Source organism: Lipotes vexillifer, unplaced genomic scaffold (genome assembly GCF_000442215.2).
Source record: "Lipotes vexillifer unplaced genomic scaffold, Lipotes_vexillifer_v1.1 scaffold131, whole genome shotgun sequence".
Classification (NCBI taxonomy): Eukaryota; Metazoa; Chordata; class Mammalia; order Artiodactyla; family Lipotidae; genus Lipotes; species Lipotes vexillifer.
Window position 1 is genome coordinate 2,029,490 of NW_006782866.1, and position 16,442 is coordinate 2,045,931.

At 38.6% G+C, this 16,442-nt stretch overlaps 1 protein-coding gene across 1 annotated transcript in view; it reads right to left on the minus strand.

The window, feature by feature from the left end:
- ITSN2 (intersectin 2) overlaps positions 1 to 16,442 on the minus strand; it is a 139,413-nt gene that overhangs the window by 110,508 nt on the left and 12,463 nt on the right. The window contains 6 exon segments of the mRNA XM_007455500.1: positions 1,457 to 1,596; positions 2,417 to 2,510; positions 2,646 to 2,852; positions 4,254 to 4,417; positions 5,609 to 5,672; positions 7,782 to 7,874. Of these exon segments, the coding sequence (XP_007455562.1) occupies positions 1,457 to 1,596; positions 2,417 to 2,510; positions 2,646 to 2,852; positions 4,254 to 4,417; positions 5,609 to 5,672; positions 7,782 to 7,874 (762 nt within the window).

Consider the following 16,442-nt stretch of genomic DNA (forward strand, 5'->3'; position numbering starts at 1 on the left):
TCTCACTGGTGTGGCCTCTCCCGTTGCGGAGCACAGGCTCCGGACGCGCAGGCTCAGTGGCCATGGCTCACGGGCCCAGCTGCTCCACGGCATGTGGAATCTTCCCGGACTGGGGCACGAACCCACGTCCCCTGCACTGGCAGGCAGATTCTCAACCACTGTGCCACCAGGGAAGCCCAGACACCCCATTATTTTATGTAACACTAAGAAGGAAAAATCACTGACAAAAAAAAAGAAAACATGACACAGTGCTAAGATACCACTGATGATAATACACATCCCAATTTCAGAGATGTTAAAATTCCAAAAAAAAAAAAAAGATTACTTAAAAATATAGTATAGTCACCCATTAACCTACTATACAACTTAAGAACTAGATCATTACTAAATTCTTTGAAGCTATCTGTGTTCCCTGATTTTATCTCCATGCCTCCCCCAGAAAAGGCAACTACTATACTGAATTTTTTGTGTATAATTCTCTTGTTTTTTTTTTAAAGATTTTACCACATAGATATATATCTTTAAAGAAAATATTGCATATTGCATATTAGCTTTTCCAATCAATTCCAAAAGTTTTATTGCTCCCTTGCCCCAATGCACAACTAGAGACCCCATACTATTTCATATACTGCTTTTCATCCTCCAAACATGTCGTGTACTTTTTGCTCTTAGGATTTCTTCCTCGTCCCCCTCAAATGCCCTCACCTTCAATCTCTATCTGAATCCTTACTTTTTTCTTTCATGATAGGGCTTCAATGCTCCCTTCCTATAAGATGTTTTATCTTATTTCTTCAGTATTAATATCTCCTATTCTATGTTCCCTAGCACTTTAAAGCTCTATTATTTTTAAACACTCATTTTACTCCGTCTAAACTATAATTTGTTGTTAAGTGAAGAGAGAGGCAAAAGTTAGAAGATGGGAATTCTACTTGCCTATTACCCTCTGTTTATGTCCCCCTTCACTATCCTCAATTAGTGAAGTTTGGATGTTTGTTCTAGCATGGACTCAAATGTTCTATGGGGATCTCAGGTCAGGTTTTATGGCTACATTTGGGTTGGAGCTTTAAAGGGGAACAATGCTCACATGAGGTGTTCGGAAGGACAGGCAGAGAAAGAACCAATGAGGAAGGAGACTCTCAGGGAAACTGAGCTGAAGCTTAGTGCCATACTCTCTTACCACACGAATTTCTCCATTCACTGCATTGGAGGATGAGGTTTGACCTTCTCAAGGGAGAGGTCTTCTTTCCAAAAAGCTGGGTGTGCTCAACTTGATTATAAGAACTTTGAACTCTTACACAACTTAAATATTATTTGTATTTACCAAATGCCTGCTAAATTTTTTGGATGTTAAAATTTTAAATGAGCTACAAAATACAACTTCAAATAAAATTTCTTTAATAGAAGTCCATATAAAATCATAACTCTCTCACATTCTTAAGCACCGTATGCCGCTTACCTGAGAGGTATCCACTCATGCTTTTGTCAAGACTATTAAATTTTTGCCGATATTTTAATCTTGAAGGCTGAGGAACTGCCCACTCTGAGGTCCCAGTCTTGGGTGAGTTCCCTGAGAGGGAAGCAGTTGAGGAAGTTGAGCTGTAACAAAATTTATTTAAAATTGTTGTTACTAAATAAAATATGTTTAGTTAAGTCAGAGACAATAAGAATCATACCTTCTATAATATAACAGTAACTACTTTTATACTTGATACTGAAAAAATTTAATCAATTATCCTTATTCTTAGGAAAGCAAATACCATATGAAGTACAGAACTACCATATACCAAGAACCTACTATGTGCCAGGCCCCACATTGTGCTAGGGTTTTTACAAATATTATTTCTAATCCTCATGACAAACTTAAAAAGTATTACTGTCTCCATCCTTTAGATGGACAAACTATGGCTCAGTGATGTTGAGAAAAACAAGGTCACACAATCAGTGAGTGTTTAAACAAGGATGCAGACATTGTTCTTCATTGCTTTAAAGAGTATTATTGTGATTTATACGAGTGGTGATGAATGAACATTGATGCTTTTGTGCTTTCTGAAATTTTAAAGATACTCAATCAGCAGCTTTTGCTCGAGAAATAATAATGTACAATGATTATGAGATGTTTTGAGAAATATTTTTGAAAGAAAAATGTAGCTTTGTGCAAAAAATTGATTAAAAATATAGCAGAATATTTTGTTTACATAACATATATTTTTCAAAAGTAAAATACCACAGACAGTTAATAATTCTTAAATAAAATTATTTTATGTGAATTACAAACAGTAAATTTACCAAGTGTTAACATGTGGCCACTATAAAGTAAAACCTGGATAAGCTCAGAGCTTTAAAAAAAAAAAAAAAGTCATTTGTTAAATACTCCTTATTGAAAGCCTAAAAAGTTGGAAGTTTTAAGTATTCATACCTACTGGATCCTAAATCAATCAGAGACTGAGCTTTCTGTATACTAGCACCACCAAATCCTCCCATCATCAGACTATAAGACGTATGAGGCAATGCTAAAAAAAAATGAAAAAAGAAAAAGGTTCATACCAAACAATTTCACAAAGTATGAAGGAAATCTATCTATCGGGATGCAAATATAACAGTTTCTTCATAATAAAATATCGAATCATTAGAAACAAAGCACTTACTTGAAGAAGAATAAGGAATGGATAAAGGCTGAATGAGACTGGCGGTTCCATTTGGTAATGATGAAGTGCTAACAGAAGGCACTAGGGGAGCAGGCATCATTAGGGGAGGACGGGTGGTCCCTGAAGTTGCAGAGGACAAGGGAGTTGCTATGTGTGCGACCGGAGGCAATGACTGAGGAAGGGACAGATTGGGCATGCTTCCCATTCCTAAGGACAAAACAGAACACATTCCCCAGTGCTGCTAAACAAATTATAAAATACATGACAGAAAACAAGTTCACAGTACAGTGAGCAACTGCTATGTTACAGAAACACTGTTGGCAAACTAGTTTTAAAAAGTTCACTAAAGCAGCTTGGACCCAGTACAGTGCAGGAGGTAAGCTACTGCTTTTAATATCAATATTCTGACCTGTGTGAACTAAGCGAATGCCTACTAAGGAGTTAAAAATTCTCTTCTAGTATCATGAATAAAACTAAAGAGCCTTTTCCAACTAAATATTAGTATCCTCAATGAGAGAATGCATTACCTGATCAAATGTGGGGTTTTGTGTAGGGATAATAAATACAGTGCTGTTGAGTTAACACACACACACACACACACACACACACACACACACACACACACACACACACACTCTCTCTCTCTCTCTCTCTCTCTCTCTCTCTCTCTCTCTCTCTCTCACTCCCCAAACTCTCCACTCCCCTGTAAAGGATGTTCTAAATACTGCATACTTTAAGAGAACCATGTATGCACACACACTATATGCAAGAAGAAAGCATGCCACACGTTTCACTTTTCTTATACGTAACACAATACATATGGATTCAAAGACAATTCTTTAAAACAAAGTGATGACTCATTTGTTTACTAACTGCAGAATATGAAGTACACTATATAAATATGGTTACACAAGGATTTGATATTATCTCTAGAATTCACTGCAATAGTGAAAGAATTTAGTATTTTAAGGTCTAACATCTAGAGTGGAAGAACATGTTTCTGATACATAGAGATATCTAATTGAATGTTCTGTTCCAATGAGTGCTTCTCACAAATAATAGGAAAATGGCTAATCAAAATTAATGGAAAACTAGTTACCTCTGATGAATATGCAAATTAAATAGCACGACGTCTCCAACTTTTAGCCCTAAATTTAGCTGGCTAATTAACCTTTAAATTAAAGAAATTTCTACTTATGTATAACTTTAAATTACCCCCCAAATCAAATCATTTTGAGTTTAAATTGTTCACATTTTTTGTTATGCATACAGAGTATAGAGGAAACTAATTAAGAATAGTATTTAGGCTCAGCTATAACTAGCAGGATCATATAATTTATCATCCAACTGGGAATTATGAAAGGGAACACTAACCAGACTAGATGCCAGGACAACAGGCATAATCACAACTGTCCCTGGAAAACTGGGCCACATGGACTCCCTAGCTATGACAGTGAACTTAACATTTCTAGTCTCAGACATGAAAGTTAACTTGGAGTCTGGGGACTGTCATTTTATGCCAACAAATCCTTTTCTGATTCTCAAATATTATGCCTAGGAATCAAGTTTAACTATCAAATGCATCTAATTAAATTAATAAACACATACCAAAACGAGCAGAAATTAATGGAGAGAACATAGGAGGTTGTTTCATAATAGGGGGAAGAACCACGGGCAACTGTTGGCCTTGAAGCTTTAGTTTGATGAGTTTCATAGCTATGGAGAACTCTTGCTGATCCATCTTCCCATCCTTGTTCAGGTCTGATAAAGCCCTAAAAGGACAATGAGGGCGGTAGATTTGTTTTGTTTTGTTTTGTTTTGATGTACTGAGCTCCCCTGATTTTAAGAGCTCAAAGTCACTCTTTTATTCAGGATGGAACAGGGCCCTCCTCACAGAACCTGACAGCAGATCAAACTAATGCATCTGCTACTTAGTTTGGAGGGTGATAGATTGTTATTCAGGGTCAACATTACTTTTGAGGAGGATGATAAAATGGAAACAATGACATAGCATTTACATGTAGATCATCACTTAATTAAATATGTGTATGTGTATAACAAAAAGCTAAAACCTGTACATTAATATATTACTGACCAAAGATAGTATCTAATAAAATACTATCTGTCTATATAGTATCTAGATACCTTTGGGATGAATTCCACCAGTGCAGATGGAAAGAAATTATACAAGAGTATAACCATTGTAAACAATTTATTCATTTTTCAAATATTTACTGAATGCTTGCTATGTGCCTGGCACTCTGCCAGGCATGGGAATATTCTGAATGGAAAGACGGATGGAGTAGGGGTTGATGTTTATTGTAAATAAATTAAAAAACCAAAACCTTAGAGATTATAAAGAACAATTTATTTAAGGTAGGAACAAGGGAAGGGAGGGCTAATTTGCGGTTTATAGATGATGAAATAAGTGAAACAACTACAAAATAACAGAATGAAGATCAAGACTCTTGCCAAATTGTAAAGAAGTGTTTTTTTAATAGAAAAACACTTAGAAATTTCCTTTCCTTAGAAATTCTAAGGAAATTAGAAATTTATCCTATAGAACAAAACCCCAATTGATTTTTAGTCATTTACTCAATAAAATTTATTTTCTAAAAAGCTGAAGAAATACTCTTATTTTATTTTTTGCTGTACGCGGGCCTCTCACTGTTGTGGCCTCTCCCGCTGCGGAGCACAGGCTCCGATGCGCAGGCTCAGCAGCCATGGCTCACGGGCCCAGCTGCTCCACGGCATGTGGGATCTTCCCGGACTGGGGCACGAACCCGTGTCCCCTGCATTGGCAGGCGGACCCTCAACCACTGCGCCACCAGGGAAGCCCAGAAATACTCTTATTAACAACAGACTACAAGTAAAAACAACTTTATGTTAACACTAAGTATTAAAAACAGAACAAAGTCAGACTATCAGAAAGTTAAGCTCATCTACAAAAGAAAACATTTTACCATATTTCAGCTAAAACAGGAGCCGGCAGGCCTGACTGTAAGAAAAAGGTACGTGCTTGATCACCTAAAGACAATGAAAACAAAAAAATCAAACAGCATATTAGTAAATGGAATTACTTTGATGCCTCTGAATAATAATAATGGCCAATAATAATGTTATTGATTTATTTTAATTACAATTATTATTATTTTTTATAAATTGTTGATTGATTGATTAGCTGCATTCGTCTTCTTTGCTGCACGCGGGCTTTCTGTAGTTGCGGCAAGCGGGGGCTACTCTTCTTTGTGGCGCACGGGCTTCTCACTGCGGTGGCCTCTCTTATTGTGGAGCACGGGCTCTAGGCGTGCGGGCTTCAGTAATTGTGGCACACAGGCTCAGAAACTGCGGCTCGCGGGCTCTAGAGCGCAGGCTCTAGAGTGGAGGCTCAGTAGCTGTGATGCCCGGGCTTAGCTGCTCCGTGGCATGGGGGATCTTCCCAGACCAGGGCTGGAACCCGTGTCCCCTGCATTGGCAGGAGGATTCTTAACCACTGCGCCACCAAGGAAGTCCCTAATTACAATTATTAAAGAAAAATTATTTATATTACTTTAATAAGACTTAGAGGTTTTAAAACAAAAATGTCACAACTGAAGTTATATATGCATTAATCAGTGATGAAAGATTACATTATTCATCTTAGTTTTTCCTCATAATTAGGGTCTTATTTGATAATACACCTACCTAATAAAATTTATAGTTAAAAACACTATTCCCTAGAAGAGCTCTAATTAAAAAAAATACAAGGTTTGGGAAAGATACTCCTCATGGGTGTCTGATATGTCCTATATGTCCTGCTGTGTATGCCAAGAACGTTAAGGTCCTAATTGCACTTTACCTGGATCATGTCTCAGAATTGGGTTTGCAGTGAGCTGTCTTGAAGGATGAGGTAATGTTTCCCTCTGGGACAAAGAATAAGCTTGCTTACTGCTTGCTGAAAAATGGTGGGTTCCCTGAAGCCCAGTGTTCCTCTTCTATAACACAACCACTGCATGTGCAGCATCCTTCTGGCCCCTCTGCATGGCCCCTATGTGACTCAGGGGACGAGGGAAATGGACAGAAATATGCCAGTGCTCATGCTACCAGCTGTGCCATTAGAAAGAGTGCCCTTGGTCTCTGACTCAGGAATTCTGGGTCTTCTGCCAGCATCCATGAGACAGTAACAGACCAAATTATTACCTTGTAAGTAGGGTAATCAAATCCCAACCCGGATACCAGGTAAGGTAGTTTTTATTACAGAAGTGCAAATAACATTAAACTATAATGTTTAAGAGGATGGACTCCAAAGTCAGACTGAAAGGTTTCCAAGCTCAGATCACCACTAACCATCTCTTGGCAAGTTACAGAACACCTCAAAGTCTCAGTTCTATCATCTTTAAATACAGACAACGACAGGGCAACGTCACAGGCTTGTTGTGAAGGTTAAAGGAAATAGTGCATTTAGTATAGTATCTGAAATACAGTACAGATTTGGTAAATATTAGCCATTATATTTACTACTACTGTAAATAAAGCCCTAAGGTGCTTTAGCATAGAAAAGAAAGTTTCACTTATAGAAAAAAATTTGAAAGACACACCTAAATTAATCCTCTTTTGGTTCTGGGGGACTTCTTGCAAAACCAGGGCTATAGCATCAACAATCAATGCTTATAAAGCCTCCCAAAGACAGAGGGCTAAATGTTAGGAAAATAGATTCCAGAAAAAAAAATTCTAGATTATTTTCAAGAAAAAAATTGATCTGATATATATATTTCTACTAGGTTTTAGTAATACTGATCATTATACTAGTAACTGGCACAACATATTAAGAACACATTAATGAATTTGCTTAGGGAAAAAAGTCTCAACTACCTTGAAAAATAAATGGAAAACTTTCCAGATATAAGGTTAAAATGTGAAACTGGATAATTAAAGTTTAGGATCAGGAAAAGATCTTCTATTATGCCAAATCCAAAGACAACAAATTAAGATGGTTCCGGGTAAAATAAGAAAGTCACATTTTAAAAAAATTCTAGAATTCTGATTGATATGAATTTTATCATTAAATAATACAAATTGATGGCAGTCAAATTAAAACTAATTATAAGATACTACATGAAAAGGAGCATAATTTACAAATAAAATATAAACACAAACCTGTTATGTAACCTCCTGAGGGTTTGAGGTTATCAAACTGCTTGTCATGCTTAGTCCGTTCTTCAGAGGTAATAGCCCACATGTTTGGCCCTCCTAAAACATAAATGAAAGACAAAGATTTTATAATGTATACACGAGAATACTTAAATACAATTCCAAAATGTAAACAAGAATCACAAATATCCATTTAATGACAGTACTTAATACTGAAGTGACACAAAGAGGAAAGCTCTATCATAACCATACATAGCATGGCCCTAAGGCTTTTCACTCACTCACCCAGTTACCATTTACTTGAACAATTACTGTGTACAACTTACTGGAAGTGGGCAACAAGCTAAATACTGGAAATGAAAAGATGAATAAAGTATTATTCTCATCCTCAAGGAACTTTTACTCTAGAAGATGACTACCAGCATTTACAATGTTAACCTGTGAAGCATCCTAAGCAGAAACACATACAAAAAGCTGTGCTAGTACTGAGTCAGAAGCATCAATGATGAGCTAACAGGAAAGGTAAGACCAAGGCACAGCCTTGAAGCTTGGCTTTAATTTTGTCATGTGAAGAGGTGGGATAAAGGCATTTCATAAAAAAAGGGCGTAGCATGAGAAGTCAAGGCATGTTCAAGACACTGCAACTGCACTGAGTAGACTAATAGCTAAAGCACCACGTGAGTGTGGGAAAGTGGTTAAGAAATAGGTAGGAAGAATTAACTTTAAGGGGTCTTAAATACCATCCTCATCTGACCTTTACCCTGGAAGTTACAGAGTGCCATCTGGTACTTTTTTTTTTTTTGCTGTACGCAGGCCTCTCACTGTTGTGGCCTCTCCCGTTGCGGAACACAGGCTCAGCGGCCATGGCTCACAGGCCCAGCCACTCTGCGGCATGTGGGATCTTCCCGGACTGGGGCACGAACCCGTGTCCCCTGTATCGGCAGGCGGACTCTCAACCACTGCGCCACCAGGGAAGCCCCATCTGGTACTTTTTAAAGTAATTTTTCAATTTGAAATACTTTTAGATTTACAGGAAAGTTGCAAAGATAGTATGGAGTTTCTGTATATCCTTCATCCAATATCCACTATGTTAACAATTTACATAACCACAGGACATTTGTCAAAGCACATAAATTAACACTGATATACTACTACTGGCTAAACTAAATACCTCCACCAGCAGGACTAGCTGGTGAACCCCAACACAATTAGACTCTGGGTACTGGAAACGGCACAAATCTTTGTTACTGAGGATTCTGCCAGGTGGAGCCTTTGGCAAAGGGAAACAGCCTCCAGATGGGTCTGAACGCTTGATCTAGGCAGGCCTAGTGACTCTCTGGCCTGATAGTCCCATTTGGGGGTGGGTCAAACTTAAATTCCACAACTAACAAGGTGAGAAGGACCCCCAAAAGCCTTGCTTGCCAAATGGAAATGGTATATTCAAGAATACAGGACAGCCTTGCCCCAACGGCAGTTTGGCTTTATATGAAAAAGTGGCAGCCAATTCTCTGAAGGGAAACTTTATTCCTACTCCACTGTCTGAAGCAAAGCTACTGGATCAATGAGGTTCCCTGAAATGCCTCAGCCTGGTTCACTAATGGTTTACAGAAGCTGAAGCTGACAGTGTCCACTGGGCTGCCATGACTTCAGCCTCAGAGCTATGCAGAACCAAAAGGAGACACAGTCATTCTCTTCAGTGGGCAGAACTCAGATTCTTGGGCTGTTGCCAGTGGCCCAGCTGTTTGGTTTGCCACTTGGAAAATTACAACTGACAGATTAAAGGTAGCCTCTTTGGGGCTGCAAACTCAAAACAAATTTTAATTGCTAATTGAATGGTCTGGGTCACTTAATGTAGCTCCCCATGGCAAGAGCCCATTCTCTAATTTAGACTGAAATCAAGCTTCTAATTAAGTCTGACTCTGTGTTTCTGATGCAGAGGATACCAGACTGCATGCCAGACTTAATGATTCCTGTCTGGGAGGTCTCACTGCACACGGCATTGCCCTTTTTTGGCTCTTGGCAGATGGACTACATCAAACTTTTGATCTCCCCCTAGGGCTACTGGTGGTTCCTCAAGCTGTTGACACTTTTTCAGGTTACCAATCAGCCCTCTTTGTCCATACTATTGCGGCCCTTGAAAGTAATCTGTGTCATGTTTTTAGCTTTCTGGACTATTTGCACTGACGCTAATGAATCATTTATCAGAAAAGCTGTCCAACAATGCATTGATGATGTCTGACTCCGCTTCCATAACCTCCTCCTGGTTCACCTTACTCCTTAAACTAAGACAGTTTGGCCACTGAATGTGCTGTCCCTAAGAAAGGGATCATCATCGCCTCTTAGCTCGTTGGTGCATCCTCCAGGTGGCAGCTCAGCTAAAAAGGGACCTAGAGGAGTCAAAGTTAATTCTGGTTAGGGTTTACAAAAATGTCCCTGTCCCTCTTGAACCTAACACTTCTAGATCACTAGAAAATAGTGAAGTTATAGCTAAATGGAACACCGAGATCTTTTGGCAGTGGAAAGCAACGAGCAGGCATCTGAAGAGACATACCTTAGACCCCAAGAGGTTATGGGAGTGGGAGAAGCATGACCTTTTCTCTTTCAGACTGGCCCTGGAGTCTTCTTCCCTAAGGACAATGTGCTGCTGTGGCTCTCCTAAACTGCTGGAAGCACCTCAAAATTTATGTGGCTCTGAGTTTGCCATCCCCCACCAGATGGCTTTCACTACCATCTGATCCTTATCCACTCTCAGTCTTAGGCAGGCCATGTGCACCTGAGTCCCAGGGGTATGGATTTCTCTGTTCCTGCCCCTGAACCCTGGGGCATCCAAACTCCTTGTATCTGTGATTCGTCTTGGGAAGCCCTTTCCTGCTGCTCCACCAGCAGTAGAAGGAGTAATACCTCTGCTTGGTATTGGTACAGAATCTTAGACACAAGGTTTCCTTCCCCTGCGCTCAGGGGTAGACAGGTTTTTCTTCTACTCTTACCCCAGCAGCAGTGTGTCTCTGCCTGTGTCTTTGGGGTGAGTCTTTACTGACCCACTCTCAGTGGCTTAAGGTTTTTACTTAATAGGAAAAAAAATATGCAAGGAAATGCATGGTACTTCATGTTTGTCTGCCTACAGCTGCCTGCAACTGAGGTGGGGGCTCTTTCTGGTCTCTTGCACAGCCTCCATCTTTCTCATGAGCACCCAGTTAATGCCCACAGGAACCAGCTTGTAAGTATAAACTCCCATTGTGTCTATGGCCCCCAGTCATTCCAGACCAACATGCTGGCCCTCACTTGTCTTTCGGTAGTTCATTGAAATTTTATCTTATTTCTGTAACAAATGCCCTACTTAGAGTACTGTTTGCATCCATAAAGTTTGAGGTTAAGTTCTGTGGAGATCTGCTCCAACTTCATTGGAGTCATAGAAATCCCTCAATTTGCCATCAGTCCCATGTTCCACCCTGCATTCCAGCCCCCTTTACTCAACAGCTCTACTGAAAACATCAGTCCATTTATTTATCAAACATGACTCTCCTATGCCTATGCTGAATCCAATCTAATCTGCTTCATAATTTCTAGAAACTTTCAAAGTTTCTGGTACACCGACAGTGATGCGATTTCCTAAAGCTACCTTGGATTTTTTTTTTTTTATGTTCTCTTTGATAATTTAAATCGGATCCAGGAAGAGAAAGGCCAATAACATAGAATTAAATCACTATCTTGAAACAAGACTTAGTTATGAGTGCATATTTCAACAGGAACAACAAAGCAGCTCCAAAGAAGGTGGTATGAGAGGCCTAGAAATATTCTATGAGGCAATTAAGGAACTAAGGATATTAAGCCTGAATAATCAAAGGTTAAGGAAGAAAAAGTAAAAAAAAAAAAAAAAAAACCCTTTTAAAAATCACACTAAAATACAAAAATACTTATGGATAAACCTGACCAAGGAGGTTAAAGACTTATATGCTGAGAACTAAAACACTGATAAAAGAAACTGAAGATGATTCAAAGAAATGGAAAGATATGCCATGCTCTTAGATTGGAAGAATTATCATTGTTAAAATGGCCATACTACCCAAAGCAATCTACAGATTTAATGTGACAGGGATCAAATTACCCATGATATTTTCCACAGAACTAGAACAAATAATCCTAAAATTTATATGGAACCATAAAATACCCAGAATTGCCAAAGCAATCTGGAGGAAAAAGAACAAAGCTGGAGGCATAACCCTCCCAGACTTTAGACAATACTACAAAGCTACAGTAATCAAAACAGTGTGGTATTGGCACAAAAACAGACATATGGATCAACAGAACAGAATAGAGAGCCCAGAAATAGACACACACCTATGGTCAATTAATCTTCAACAAAGGAGGCAAGAGTATACAATGGAGAAAAGAAAGTCTCTTCAGCAACTGGTGCTGGGAAAGCTGGACAGCCGCAGGTAAATCAATGAAGTTAGAACACACCCTCACACCATACACAAAAGTAAACTCCAAATGGCTTAAATACTTAAATATAAGATGACACCATAAAACTCCTAGAAGAGAACATAGGCAAAACATTCTCTGAAATAAATTGTACCAGTATTTTCTTAGGTCAGTCTCCCAAGGCAATAGAAGTAAAAGCAAAAATAAACAAATGGGACCTAATCAAACTTATAAGCTTTTTTAAAACTCTTTATTTTATATTGCAGTACAGTTGATTAACAATGTTGTGTTAGTTTCAGGTGTACAGTACAGAGATTCAGTTATACAAATACATGTATCTATTCTTCTGCAAATTCTTTTCTCATTTAGGTTGTTACATAATATTGAGCAGAGTTCCCTGTGCTATACAGTAGGTCCTTGTTGGTTACCCATTTTAAATATAGTAGTGTGTACATGTCAATCCCAAACTCCCTAACCATCCCTCCCTCCCACCAATCCCCCCTGGTAACCATAAGTTCGTCAGACTTACAAGTTTTTGCACAGCAAAGGAAACCATAAACAAAATGAAAAGACAACCTATGGACTGGGAGAAAATATTTGCAAATGATACAAATGACAAGAGCTTCATTTCCAAAGTATACAAACAACTTATACAATACAGTAATAAAAAATAACCCAATCAAAAAATGGGCAGAAGACCTAAATAGGCAATTCTCCAAAGAAGACACACAGATGGCCAATAGGCACATGAAAAGATGCTCAACATTGCTAACTATTAGAGAAATGCACATCAAAAACCTACAATGAGGTACCACCTCACACTGGTCAGAATGGCCATCATTAAAAAGTCTACAAATAAGTGCTGGAGAGGATGTGGAGAAAAGGGAACCCTTCTACACTCTTGATAGGAATGTAAATTAGTGCAGCCACTATGGAAAACAATATGGAGGTTCCTTAAAAAATTGAAAATAGAGTTGCCATATGATCCAGCAATCCCGATCCTGGGCATATATTGAGATAAAAGTATAATTTGAAAAGATACATGCACCCCAATGTTCATAGCAGCACTACTTACAACAGCCAAGATATGGAAGCAACCTAAAGGTCCACTGAGAGATGAATGGATAAAGAAGATGTGGTATGTATACACAGGGGAATACTACTCAGCCATTAAAAAGAATGAAATAATGCCATTGGCAGCAACATGGATGGACCTAGAGATGATCATACTAAGTGAAGTAAGTCAGAAAGAGAAAGACAAATACCATATGAATCACTTATATGTGGAATCTAAAATATGACACAAATGAACTTATTTATGAAAGAGAAACAGGAAACAAACTTATGGTTACCAAAGGGGAAAGTGGGTGGGAGAGAGATAAACTAGGAGTTTGGGATTAGCAGATACAAACTACTATATATAAAATAAACAACAAGGTCCTACTGTATAGCACAGGGAACTATATTCAATATTCTGTAATAAACCATAATGAAAAAGAATATGTACATATATATGTATAACTGAATCACTTTTTTGTACACCAGAAACTATCACAACATTGTAAATCAACTATACTTCAGTTTAAAAAAAAGATTAAAGAAGACATGGTAGCAACTCTAAGTGTTTCTACAAGTTGTTATGCAGAATACGAAGTGGTTATTTGCCTTCCATACATGAATTAGGAAAAGGACCACCATTTTGAAGAAAGTTAGGACTGTATGAAGAGGGAATCAACCCCACCAGAAATTACTCTTTTGTTACCAGAGGCGTTAAAACAGACAATGGTCTACTAAATCTGAAAATGTCTGAGGGTCTCTCAAGCCATGAAAAACAAACAATGATCCTTTCCATTTGCTCTGAACATGAGACCCAGTCTCAACTCACTACCCCCAAATACATCTCTACCCACTTCCTTTCATAGCTAAACGGCAGCAGTGGAGCATAAAGGAACACAGTGGAGGTTCTGCTCCTGTGTGCTAACCAGTTTTGTGACTTGAGCAGGCCTTTAAACTTCCTCACCCTTTGTTTCCTTACCTAGGACTTGTTGTAAGAATGGTGTAGGTAAAGGTGATTTCAAAAGTATAAAGTATGTAGCAGGCAATACTTGACTAGCCAATGTCCTACACCAGAGATATGCAACCCCTGGATGAATCACCTGGGGAGCTTTAGGAGAAAAAAAGCTATTCCAGCAGACCAAGTAAAGCAGAATCTCTGGGGAATGAGGCACAAGCTTCACAATTTTTAAAAAGCTCTCCAGGTGATTCTTTTGTGCAGCCAGGGTGGGGAAACACTGTCCTGTACAAACCAGGTTTGCACTTTGCCTCCTCTTCTTTCTATCACTCCGCAGAATATTCTGCTCCACCTCTACCCTTCCAGCCAACTCAGGACAACTAGCAAATAATGCTGTCCAAAGGCAACAACTGGTGGCTGTCAAAGTGAATTATGTGGTCTCTTTCTCCTAAGGATGCCACAGGCATCTTGCAATTCTATCCTGTTAAAAGATGAGTTAATCTCATCTTACTTTTTCTCATAGAGATATACGCAGATCTTTTTTTAATCCCCTTTACCCTACTGTTCTCTCAACTCTTGACCATCTCAGAGAAACAACCTTCCCTCTCTTATCATTTGCTTTTAAAGTCCAACAACTTTAGCAGAGTAATAGTAGTAATAGTAGTACTTAGTAGAAGAAGCAACTACTATTTACTATTACTTTATACCAGCAACCATGCTAAGCATATTAATATTACGTTTAATTTTTAGAACAGTTCCGTGAACAAGGTTTACACAAGTTACAGATGAAAAAAACAAAGCTAGGGAAGTTAAATAACTGGTCTAACACCATATAGCTGATTTAATTTTTAGCTAGAATCTTCCTGTACTTTAGAGTTAGTCCAAAGTTTCTGCTCTTAACTATTACACCACATTGCCTCCCTGACTACTTTGATATTTATTTTACTTTAGCAGTATTATTTTTGTAATTTAAAAATGACCAGCAGGGGCTTCCCTGGTGGCACAGTGGTTGAGAGTCCGCCTGCCGATGCAGGGGACACGGGTTCGTGCCCCGGTCTGGGAGGATCCCACATGCCGCGGAGCGGCTGGGCCCGTGAGCCATGGCCGCTGAGCCTGAGCGTCTGGAGCCAGAGGCCCGCATACCGCAAAAAAAAAAAAAAAAAAAAAGACCAGCAACAAAATGTAAAGGAGATACATATAAATTGACATTTGAATATAAAAATATGTGTCTCTTTTACATGTCAGAGTAACCAAATTTTCCCTTGGAATAATGTATCTTAAAACATTGGGGGGGAAATTCCCTGGTAGTCCAGTGGTTAGGACTCCATGCTTCTAGCACAGGGGGCCCAGGTTTGATCCCTGGTGGGGGAACTAAGATCCCGCAAGCTGCACAGCATGGCCAAAAATAAAAAAATTTTTGAACACTGATTATATAAAAAATATGTAGAAAAATGTTAATCGTGATACTATTATTTACTATTTAACAAGAAAGAAATCTATACAAAACAAAAACCAAGAACAACAAGAATGCTGGTAGTATATCCCTATCTCAGAAAAGTAAATTCTTACAAATGCCATATACATAACATCCTCTTTCTCATCCCATGACATATGTTCCCTTTACTTAGATTGCCATTCATATCACCGTCTTCCATTTCAAACTTTCTCTTTCAAGGTCCAGGGCAGGTGTCACTTTCTCCAGGAGGTCCCTGACACCTGCAGGTCAAATTAATTGCTTCCTCCTCTAGGTTCTCAAGAGACTTCTCCATGCTTCTATAGAGCACTTAAAAAGGTTCTGTAATTGTTTGCTATCCATCTGTTCTACCACATTATGAGCCCTTGGAGGACAAGAGCTTTGTGTGTTTATCTTTCTATGCTCAGAACTGGCAGAGTACCCAGCACAAACACTTAAAAATGATTGAGGAATAAATGTCTGAAAAAATTGGAGTAGAGAAAAAGCAGAGAGGCAAGATCAGGACTTGGGGAAAGACAAGAGTCATTTACAAATCTTTCTGTTGTCCATCCTTCACATATAGTTATATCAGCTTTCTGTGGAGGTCTTTAAAGCTATATATTCAACATGGCTAATAATCATCTATACTTCATTTCTGATTACCTTTTCAGTTTACTAAGCTTCTACCAATAAGAAACCAAGTATGTTTAGGTATGTAAACTCACACATCTGCTGACTATAGTCCATAAAAATCTGCCTTACAAAGTTGTTTGCAGGAATG